Source organism: Gavialis gangeticus, unplaced genomic scaffold (assembly GCF_001723915.1).
Source record: "Gavialis gangeticus isolate Ggan-Ray unplaced genomic scaffold, GavGan_comp1, whole genome shotgun sequence".
In the NCBI taxonomy this organism is placed as follows: domain Eukaryota; kingdom Metazoa; phylum Chordata; order Crocodylia; family Gavialidae; genus Gavialis; species Gavialis gangeticus.
The window spans coordinates 1,235,410-1,246,954 of record NW_017728955.1 but is presented as its reverse complement, the minus strand read 5'-3'; the positions used below and the strand labels follow the sequence as shown (position 1 = coordinate 1,246,954).

General features: G+C 46.3%; 1 protein-coding gene across 1 annotated transcript in view; it reads left to right on the top strand.

Moving 5' to 3' along the window:
- PAAF1 (proteasomal ATPase associated factor 1) overlaps nucleotides 1-11,545 on the top strand; it is a 29,549-nt gene that overhangs the window by 8,257 nt on the left and 9,747 nt on the right. The window contains exons 3-8 of the mRNA XM_019526599.1: nucleotides 1,428-1,531; nucleotides 2,810-2,899; nucleotides 5,780-5,878; nucleotides 6,642-6,792; nucleotides 8,491-8,685; nucleotides 9,353-9,444. Coding sequence (XP_019382144.1) covers nucleotides 1,428-1,531; nucleotides 2,810-2,899; nucleotides 5,780-5,878; nucleotides 6,642-6,792; nucleotides 8,491-8,685; nucleotides 9,353-9,444 — 731 coding nt within the window. The remainder of the gene's footprint in view (nucleotides 1-1,427; nucleotides 1,532-2,809; nucleotides 2,900-5,779; nucleotides 5,879-6,641; nucleotides 6,793-8,490; nucleotides 8,686-9,352; nucleotides 9,445-11,545) is intronic.

The following is an 11,545-nucleotide window of genomic DNA, read 5'->3' as shown; positions in this document are numbered from 1 at the left end:
GGTCAGCCGGACATAAGGCGCCCCTAGGGAGGCATTCAGAGCCTGGAAGGTGGTCGGGCGCAGGGAGGTGGGTGGCTCAATGCAAGAGCACCCCCTACTGGCCCGCCTCACATGGTGGAAACAGCGGAGGGATACGAATACCCAGCTGTGTTCCTGAGGTGGGATCTCTGCACCCGCCACAGAGGTGATATCCTTTATTCGACCAACTGTATTTTTGCAAAAAAATTTCTCTAGTTTAATTGATATGCTTTTAGTATCTTTCTGCTACCTGCTGCCTCCTCATACATTCTTTATCATTCTTTCCTCCTTGCAAATCAGTATCTTCTCATCCCATATTTGTGTTGTTTTTCTGTGAGCTGTCTCTGGTTCATCAGTATCTGAGTAGAAATATCTGTGAAATGGTTCGTGGTGTTCTAGGTGTGAGACTACTACTCTTCCCTTCTGAGATATACTGGAGTTTGAAATTATTTCAGCCACCTTCTTCTAGTGTTGTACTTGACTCTTATTTGCAGTCCAGCTTTGCTTCTGTACATATGAATGTTACGTGCTTCCCAGGTTTCTCTCTCTCTCTCTTTCTTTTTTTTCCTCTTAAGCAGAGTACTGTGCTGTAAGTATTCCAGTCTTTCAATCTGCTAAGTATATACATGCAAAGAAAAACAGTTAAGTTCAGTTACAGTTATTCTTAAATTTGGTGGTCATATTTCTATTCCAGTTATCCGGGCTTTCTTCTCTACCCAAATAGGCAAGGCTAATTGGTAGGAACTTACTGAATTTGTGGTTTTGCGGATTTTGCGGAAACTGCGAAATCTGTGTAACCAACAACAACAACAAAAAAGAAACTTCATAAAAATTAAATGCTGGCTCCCCACTGGGAGCCAGCAGTCTTTGTTGTTGGAAGGGGAAGGCCCTGGCTTGCAGGGCAGCAGACAAGATGACAGCCATTCCTAGCAGGGGAGAAGGGACGAGGGGCCTCTCTTCCAATCAGCTCGGAGGGGTAGGGTGGCATGAAGGGCAGCCAGCAATCAAGATAGTGATCTCCCCCTCATCCTTCCTCCTCTGGCCTCTCTACCAATAAACGATGAGGGGTGGGGCCAGCGTGAAATGCCCATGAAAGTGAGTTGGTGTGCCTCAAGCAGGCTGCAAAAAAACCCTTTGTGTCTCTGCAGTTTAAGTAGGTCTTTACTTATCAGTTCTGTTTTTTATGAATGTTCTCCTACGTGTGCTGAATCTCACTTTTCAGTAATTGCAGGCTTTTGTTCTCTATATTTTAAATGCTCTGCAGTTATATTTTGTGTCTAAACAAAGCTGTCTGGTGTCATGAAACTTCTGAAGGTTAAAAATACATGCAGTGTCGAACTTGCATGCATAGTATGCAAGCTGCTGACACACCTTGTTCTTGATCTCTAATACCTGTCTTTTTTCTGCAGGGAAATCTACTTTGTACGGCAGCCTGACATGTCAGGGAGTAGGGTCAGATGGAATTCCAGAGATCTCAGCCTCTGAGGGTTTTGTTGTAGGCGAAATAACCAAGGTACTTTATTCCAGTGTATCTGTGTGTTTGGTTAGTCTGGCTAATACTTAAAATTAAAGTACCTGACTACTTATTAACTAGTGTGATGCTGGCAGAACCATGTGCCAGTTCCTACACTATCTCATGACCCAGACCTTAGCTTAGAGCGAGCCTAATGATTTGTCTTTATTGGAAAAGGGTAATTGCACCAGTTGATTCAATTGCATGGAGTGGGGTTAGTGTTTGAAGACACAGTCCAAAACCCAAAGAGAAACCACACCAGTAAATCTTTGTCACTTATAATCTGTTTAATCTTCAGTGGGGATCTTCCAAGTCACATGCCTTGTTTGCTTAGGTGTACTAACACTGGGCGACACTAAGTAATAACTTATAAAAATCGTGAAGTTATGCTGGTGAGCTGCCAAGTTTTGAGTTGTCTCTATTGTGGCTTGGCCAATTAAAGCCCTTGATCATGCTTTAGCCAGAAGGAACAATGTTTGAAGCATGCAGAGAAAGGAAAGCATCAGGTGAAAACAAGCTTCATTTTTCAGGTTTTCCTATTGAGTGAAGGCACTTAAGCATCGTGTGCAAACTGTGATTTGGAGTTTTTGGTGTCTGTTATGGCAATAATTGCTCTGCAGTCCATCTATGTTGCTTTGACTTCAGTTGTCATATGAACAAAGAGGAATTATGTATAAATGCTCAAAATCCCAAGGTGATCTCTCATTTCTTTGATTCAGTGTGATGATGCTGAGGCATGCTAGTTTTTGTAATCCAAGTTCCATATGTACTGGGTTTATTAATTATGAGATTATTTTTCTGTTTGTACCCTGAATCAAGCGTGAAGTCTGAAAACGCAGCTTTGGCTTTTTGTTTTGCTTCCTACAATATCAGTGACAAAAGTGTGCGAAGTAGAAGCTAATGGATGTTTCTGATGGACAAAACCCAGTAAAGTCATCAGGATTGATGCACTGGGCTGATCCATATAGCTCAGTATTCTGTTGTTAGCGGTGGTCCATATCAGCATTTTCAGAAGAAGATGCAAAAAAAAAAAAAAAAAAAAAAAAAAAGGCAGTAATGGGAACCTCCCCTCAGAAAATGATCTCATCCAGGTTGTTCTCTCATTGCAATACTAATAGTGATGACAATTTTGTCAATAAAGTGAGTAGGTTTTAAGGAGGTTCCTTCTTTTTTTTTTCTTTACTGTTTTCTCACATAAGAGAGGATAATATTTTAAGTGGCTTTATCATGTAAAATTATTTGTATTAATACTTCTATTTCTTTTTTCCCCTCCTCTAGAAGAGTATACTGATTTCCTGTCCTCATGAAAATGCCTCCACAAAGTTTTTGGCACCATACACTTCTTTTTGCAGAATTCATCAGAAAAGTGTAAGTAGTTTTTTCTGATCAGTTGGGAAATGTGTGGAGCTAAAAGTTAACAGTACTCTTTAATTCATTTGTAATTTCTGCAGACTACTTAAGGTAGTGGAATGCAACATGCCTTTGCCTAGAAACTTACCAACAAATAGTTTCAGTCTGTTTGGAATTAGAAAGTGAAAACAGTGGCTAATCTTTAAATTTGGCCCCTTCTAGTGTCCTAATGTGGGAATATTTGCAAATAAGACGCACTGTTAATTCTGCAGTCCATTAGGCCACGTAAAGCAGATATCTGGTGGTTTTAACTAGGGATGTAAAAGGTTAAATGGTAATTGTATTTATACCATTTAACTTTTACCATTTGCCTCCTGCACCATGCTGCTCCCTTCCCTGTCCATATGCAGCCACCACTGCACTCCTCCCGCTCGGCTAAGGGCTTGCCTGGGTGCTGTGGCTCCTAACGAGGGTGGTCAACCTACAGATAGATTCCGTGGGCACCATCCTGCATGGCATGTCCATCCACCAGGCCAGTAGTGGTGAAGTTGCTAGTCAGGTGGCTCTTTGTCCCATACATCACAAACTTATTGTCAGCAGTGTGATCAGAGCGTTTAATTCCCTCTTTGGCAGGCTCAGCAGAGAGGCTCGGGGCTGAATGGTTTGTGAATGGGTCCCCTTCTGCCTGCAAAATTTGTCCTTCAGGGCAACATGGGGGCAGTTTCTACTGCTGCCTGCAGTGCACCTTCTCTGGATGAGAGGATTTGCTTCCGTCAGCTTTCAGAATATCACCTCCCACCAGTTTTGTTCATTATTTTAAAGCAGTTCTTCTTACTGTTGAACTTGTAAATGTGCCCCAGGTAATCCTGGCACCTCCCTCCCCTGCAATCCTTGTATTGGGCACTTGTTAGCTAATGACACAGTAAGGTAGAACCTGACTGAGGACACTGCTTTTGGCATGTGATATTTGTGTGTGGCTTGGGTAGGAAAATCAGTCCTTGCTCTGGCTGAAATGCCTTTGCTACCTGGGGTGATGGTCATAGCTGTGTTGGTCTAAGGCAGTGGTCCGCAACTGGTTGATTGTGGAGTCTCTTGGTTGATCCTGGGCTGGGGAGGCTGGGTGCATGCATGCATGCCCTGCCCTGCCCCCCCAGCACAGCAGGTCAGTTTCAGGGAGGGAAGGAGCAGGGACCAGATCGAGGCGCCCATGGTGAGAGACTGACAGTGCAGTCCTTCCAGGAGCAGGGGAAGGTGAGTGGAGCCCCAACCTGGCCAGGTGGCAGGAGGATTGGAGCCTGGGGGGCTTCCATCACTGGGCGCACCCCATCAGAGGCCTTGGCGGCACATTCCCCTCCACCTGTGTGTGGGGTGGAGGCAGCTGCCTGCTGCATCTTGAGCCCTGATGCAGCTGGCCACGTGAAGGTGCAGCTCAGCTCAGCAGCAGTTTGCACGTGACATCCAGCTACTCCCAGGCCAGCTGCAGCAGGGATCGGGGTGCACAACCAAGCCTTCAGCGGCAGCTGCCTTCACCCCACACACAGATGGTGGGGCATGTGCCCTTCTCCAAATGCGGGGCAGCATGGGTGGCTGCAGCAGCAGTAAGGGGGAGGGAATGGGGTGGGCCCTGCACAGCTGGGATGGGCATGAGAAGGAGCCACAAGTGGTTTGTTGGGGGGCGGGAGATGTGTCCCCAGATCTGCACGCTTTATGAAGTAAAGGTCATGGGCTCATCTACAAAAGATGTTTTGTAAATTCTCTTTTTATACTACCTGGAGCTCATGTGAAGGAACACCATAATAAGCAGAGCTTGCTGTGCCCCAGAGAGATGAGCAGAGCTCTGAAGTTCAAGGGGAACTTACTATCTCAATTAGGAGGTGTTTGAGAACTGTTGCAATGGACACAGACAATGCTGCGACTTATGGGGCCAGGATGAGGTTCCCAACAGTCAGCCGATGGTTTGGAGCAGGGGTTCCCAACCCCTGGGCCGCGGCCCGGCACTGGGCCATAAAGGGTTGGCTGCTGGGTCAGAAGTCCAGAAGTGACTGGCATACTGCGGACCAGCAGCCAACTGTTTTTAATGCAAAATATAAAAAGGCTTGGCTGCCTGCCTGCAGTATGCTGGTCACTTCTGGTCTGCAGTTTGCTAGTCTGCAGCATAAAAATGTTGGCAGCCCCTGGTTTGGAGAACACCTAAAGGTAGTGGATAGGAAATGCTGACGAGAGGATGTCTGGAATTGAGCCTTCCCCTTGGTCTTAGGTGCCTACATGAGACAGATTCACAGCCTGAAACCCCTACCTAAGCTTGTGTACCTCAGTCGTCCATTCTTGTGCAGGTGACTGACATGGGTGGTCCTCTTTTATGTTCTACCTAGAGGTTAGAGCACTCTCCCAAGAAGCTGGAGCCCTGGGTGCAGTTCCCTCCTCAGCTTAAATGAAAGCAACTCCACATCACCCATGTCCCAGCCAGATCCTGTCAGCAGCATGTTCTTGAGGGAGGGGATGGTGGTTTCTCTACCAAACATTAATTTGGAAATATTCACTTAATGTCCCTTCCATCCTAAAACCTGACCAGCTATCCTTGTTAGACTGAACCAGAAAACCTAGCTGTTCTTGTACACATTCTTACCATCAGCTAATTTCTTGTTAACTCCTTTATTCCTGTCACAAGAACTACATTTGTGAAGAGCCTCATTAGATAAGAAGTGGCCATCTATAGATACGAAGGACATGACTGCAAGTCCTCAGATGCCATGATATAATCTGCAATGTCTGTCTCTAGATTATGCAGTTCACAGGCCGCCTTCAGGGCAAAATTGTTTTGTTGCAAGCGGAAAAAGTGCATATGTCCAGGGTCACACAAAACATTTGTCATATATATGGTGGTGTCTTTTCAAACAGGTCACCTGCATTGATATCTCCAGTGGCGGAGGGCTTGGCGTGTCTACCAGCACTGATGGGACCATGAAAATCTGGCAGGCTGCTAATGGAGAGATAAGAGTAAGAACTTCAGCTATGCTTCTGAGCTTTGTCTGCTTTTCTTGGGTTCACAAATTCCAGTCTCAACCATAACTTTTGTCTTAAATGTGCACTGTAGATCCAGCACAGATAGGATTCTGTCTTTTGAGAGAGAGGTGTATATGAATTTGACTTATTGGATCAGTGTGAGGCCTATGTAAGACTGGTAGCATCTCCTGAGGGAAGTAGCAATCATAGAAACTCTTGCTGAAGTCCACCCAATGTAAGTGTGTGAAAGCATGGTTAGAAATGGTGCTGCTTGCAATAGTTGTTTGCTGTCAGTGTCCAGTCTACCTGGTAAAAGCACCAAAGCTAACCAGAAGGAGAAAACTGGTTATGTGAAACTGTCTTGATTCTTAATAAGTTTTTGAACATGTATTTTTCCAGCACAGTTCTCTGGTTACTTGTGGTATCAACCACTTATTCCCAAAACAGGATGGTTTCTTGAGTGTCTGCTTAACAACTGCTTCTCATAGCAAATGGCAGTATGTCAGTATCTCACTGGTAGATCTTTTTCCAGCCATTGATCCATGCTTTCAAATGGCACACAATAACCTGAATTATATGTAGAACCTCAGTGAGTCATCAACCAGAAGATGTTTGCCCCAAACCTATGTTAACACAGAGTCGGTTAGAGGTGTTCATGATCTGGTTAGGAACACTGTGCTACCTAGTACTGCATAACTTCATATAGGCTGGCCTAAGAATGATGACAGAACTAGCACATAGTTCTTTGTTTTTCCAGAGACAGTTGGAAGGCCATGTGTATGATGTGAATTGTTGCAGGTTCTTCCCATCAGGCCTTGTGGTTCTGAGCGGGGGAATGGATGCCCAGCTAAAGATCTGGTCAGTGGAAGATGCCAGCTGCGCAGTAACCTTTAAAGGTCACAAAGGAGGTACAGTGAATTGGCCTTTAAATGGTTAATCTTCTGCTTGTATAATTGTGTTGTACCAGAGGCCTGAAGTTTGAGCACCAAACTACTGTGCTTTGCACTGTGTATTTGTATTAGATGCCTCAGATAATTTATTTTTTTTACCCCCAAGCATTTGTTATACTTCCAAAAAAAACCCAGATAGAAAAATGGTATTCTAGACACTAGAGGCTGGTCCTGTTACAGATGTGGATTTTTTTGTGATGCATTAAAAGAACACAGGGGAAAAATAGTGTAATGGCCTCTTCCGAGTGCTTAGGGCAGCAATTTGTACAGCCTTAGCTATGCAAAACTTCTTGTTATACTAAACCGGCTCACATACCCTGAATTATATGCAGGCGTCACACATGCCTTCCATTAACCAGGCTAATCCAGTGTTCCCAAGATATTCAGATGAGCAGTTGCTTCAGATGTTTTTTCTTTTACAACTGTCCTACAATGGGTTAGGAGCTGTGCAAAGGCTCTGTTCCTGCCCAAAGCATGTGCTCTCTGCAGTGAGTAGGACAGTGGGAGAGGAAGGAAAACAGTGAGGCTGCATGGTTCTTCTGCAAGCAGTGGGCTTGTTTTTTAAGGATGATTTTTGATTACTTTGCCTCCCTTTGCTTCCTGTAGACTCCTTAGCACTGACTGAGAGCACAGTGCGTGTGGTGTTGCAACTGAAGTGAGTTGGGGCTTTCAGTCCAGTTCCCAGTGCCCAAGAGTCCACTTTGCAAGCAAATGAAATATAAGTGGGTTAATCCTGGTGAAAGGAGACAGAATGATATCTCTTTGCTCCTTGAAAGAGGTCCTTGAGCAGTACAGCCTCAGTGGCTGTCACCCTTTCTGGCCCAGCTACCGTTATCTGGGATCCATACTCCATTACCTGTCTCACTGACTGCATTTACGTGACCCAGTGATTCTCAGCTGGGATGAACCCTACGGTGCCTTGATCTTTTTAAAGGTGCCTCACAATATTAGTTCTGCTGAGTGGGGAAACACCTACATGTGATTCATAAAATAAGCCCAGAGATTTCAAAGGGGAATCTATAGCATCAAAACCATTCTGCCCTGTTTGGAGCTTTTTGAGATCTTTGTAACAGAAGAATTGTTTTATTATTTTTTGCACTCGAGAAATGAGTAAAACGAAGAGCTGGCATTTTCCACAGGGGTCTCTGAATTGTAAAGGGGTTGAGAACCACTCTTCTAGAGTTGCAACCCTTGCAGGCAATTAGGTTGCATTGGGTTTCATTTGATGTGTGCTGGAAAAACAGTCCTGGCATTTGAGCTGGCTCCTTTTGAACAATGCTTCCCTGTATAGAGTGATTACATATTGTAACTGTCCCATGTACCTTGTAAAATACCCCATTAGAAACATCGATGTGTAGTCAGTAAAAGGAAATTGTTAGGGAACGTTTAACAGCTGGGGGAAAACCACTCTTTTCTGTGTGCTGTGTTTGGATGAAGCAGCTGTTGCTAATCTGCCCACATTTATGAAAGGGTTATCTAATCATTGGCTGTATTAAGAGTGCAAGTAATACAGAGTTGAGGTAGGTTTACCCAGTTTGACCTATTGCCTGTAGGATTCTGAGGCTTGCCTTTCAAAGCAGGACAGATACCCTTTGTCTGTCCCTTCCTTCTTCCCTGCTAAGTGTTCTCACTCTCTCTCTCTTTGCCTTGCTTTAGGAATCTTGGACACGGCCATCGTGGAGCGGGGGAGAAATGTCCTTTCCAGCTCTAGAGATGGCACCGCTCGCCTCTGGGATTGTGGAAAGTCTGCTTGCCTAGGAGTGATTGCTGACTGTGGTTCTCCTGTCAACGGCATTGCTGTGGGCATTGCTGACAACTCTCTCAACCTGGGCACGCCAGAGAGAGCCCCCAGTAAGTAATACTATGCGAAAGCTTCAGATTTCCTTTTCAGAGTGCTTGCAGTTCAGATGACTCTGTAGAGGCAGAATACAGAGCTGCAGTTGAGAAGGGCCAAGCTCATGGAGGGCAAGACTGCTGTTCATCTGCCAGCTGAACTGCATGAGGGGTATGTTTTAGTTTTTTCCCTCTGACCCCATCAGCATCCCAGTTTATACTAGCTTCACCCCAGCGACCTCATGGATTTCCATGGCAAGAGCAGTTTGTTCTGCCAGCTTCTCTGGTTTCACCAGGGCGGACCAGCAGGAATGGGGGGAAGCTCTGTTCCCCTGGGCACCACCCAGGGTTAATAGGAATAACGGCCACAAATTGTTAGAGAGAAGGCTAAGGCTGGACATCAGGAGACATTACTTAACAGTTAGGGCTGCCAGGCTCTGCAATGGGCTCCCAAGTGAGATGATGCTCTCTCCTACCTTGGGGGTTTTCAAGAGGAGGCTGGACAGATATTTGGCTGGGGTGATATGATCCCGGCACCTGTTCCTGCCTGGGGCAGAGGGTTGGACCTGAAGATCTGTTTTAGGTCCCTTCCAACCCTAAGTACTACGATACTGTGAAGCTTACCCAGGTTTGTTGCTAAGATGTGTTGTGCGGCCACTGATGGCGTTAATGCTCGTTTTAACAGGTGAGCGAGAAGTTGGCACAGAAGACAAAATCCTGCTGTTGGCTCGGGAAGACAAGAAACTCCAAGGTGTGGGATTACAGAGCAGGCAGCCGGTAAGCATCTCCAGGCCCTTCTGTCAGAAGATACAAACAGGAAACAGTGAGTATTGCTTGGTATGCCTGTGTTCTGGGTCCCCCAGCAAAATGCAGTCGCTTGTCCTTGTTGGAGCATGTGTATTGGGAAAACATACATGACTGCACACTGAAATAGGCATATGCCAGTAATTCTCCACAGCACTCGGCAACTCTCCCATTCCTTTTAAAGCAGCTTGAAAATAACATTGGTGCATAGCATTAATGTCCTGCAGCTTCTCTGCTTTGGTCTGTGGATCCAGACCTGGAACCTGCGTTATTGTGTTGGTTGTTATGCCTGTGAGTTGTAATACTGTACAAACATTTCAGTAGTTTAATAATGATGGACTTCTATGCCACAGCCTCCTGAAGTTGGTAGTTCATTATCCCAGCCATTTGCCTTTTTTTCCCTCACTGCTGCTTCGAATCTTACCAAACAGTATCCTGTTGGGTATGAATTCAGCGGCTAGCTGTGTAAATGAACTATACTATTTGTGTGTATCTTGATCCAAATCAGTCCAAAGCTCTTTAAACAAGAGCTTTCAGTACAAACACACACACACACTCGGGACAAGTAGTGCTACCCAAGAGCAGAAGCTGCCTCAGTGCTCCCTCTAGTTCTGTCCAGGCAGTATCCTGCACGGTAGTGTGAACATCAAGGAGTCAAAATATCTGCTTACTCCACTGAGCTTTGAGGATGGATTTATAAGCCCTCATGGCCTTAAATGCTTGTCGTCTTTATTCAGATACTGATGAATGTAAATCGAGATGGGTTCATCTGCCCAGTGTATTTGGGTTGGTAGGGATGCTCCTTTATTGGTACAGTCTCAGGGAATGGGACTCATGCAACATGCAGGCACCTCTATTTTGTAATGTCTTCTGCTCAAACTGCTTTTCAGGCTAGACATCAGGAGGTGCTACTTCACAGTCAGGGCTGCTAGGATCTGGAACCAACTTCCAAGGGAAGTGGTGCTGGCTCCTACCCTGGGGGTCTTTAAGAGGAGGCTTGATGTCTACCTGGCTGGGGTAATTTGAGCCTGGTTTTGTCTCCTGCCCAGGGCAGGGGGTTGGACTTGATCTACAAGGTCCCTTCCGACCCTACTTCTATAGTTTCATAGTTAGTAGGGTCGGAAGGGACCGGAGCAGAGCATCAAGTCCGACCCCCTGCCATGGCAGGAAAGAGTATGGGGTCAAACAACCCCAGCAAGGTGATTGTCAAGCCTTGTCTTAAAGACCCCCAGGGTAGAAGCCAGCACCACTTCGCTTGGAAGTCGGTTCCAGATCCTAGCTGCCCTGACAGTGAAGTAGCACCTCCTGATGTTTAGTCCGAATCTCCCCTCTGCCAGCTTGCGACTGTTATTCCTGGTCACTCCTGGCAGTGCTTGGGGGAACAGGGACTCTCCCAGTGCCTGCTAGTCCCCCCTGACTAGTTTGTAACAGGCCACTAGATCCCCCCTCAGCCTTCTCTTTTGGAGGCTGAACAGGTTCAGGTCCTGTCACCCCTCCTCATAGGGTCTGCCCTGCTGCCCACTGATCATGCGAGTGGCCCTCTTCTGGACCTTCTCCATGTTGTCTGCATCCCTCCTGAAGTGCAGCGCCCAGAACTGGACGCAGTACTCCAGCTGTGGCCTGACCAGTGCCGCATAGAGGGGGAGGATCACCTCCTTGGACCTGCTCAAGATGCAGCTGTGGATGTACGACAAGGTGCGGTTGGCCTTCCTGACCGCATCCCCACACTGCTGGCCCATGTTCATCTGGGCGTCAGCGATGACTCCAAAAGCCTTTTCTGCCTCTGCGAAGGGAGTTCCCCAACCTGTAGGTATGGTGCTGGTTCTTCCTCCCCAGATGCAGCACCTTGCACTTGTCAGTGTTGAATCCCATTCTATTCTTGTCTGCCCACCCCTGTAACCTGTCTAGGTCTGATTGCAGCCTATTCCTTTCTTCTAGCGTGCTCACATCCCCCCACATCTTAGTGTCATCAGCAAATTTGAACAGGTGCTTTTTACCCCCTTGTCCAAGTCACTGATGAAGATGTTGAACAGTGCAGGCCAGAGGACTGAGCCCTGGGGGACCCCACTGCCCA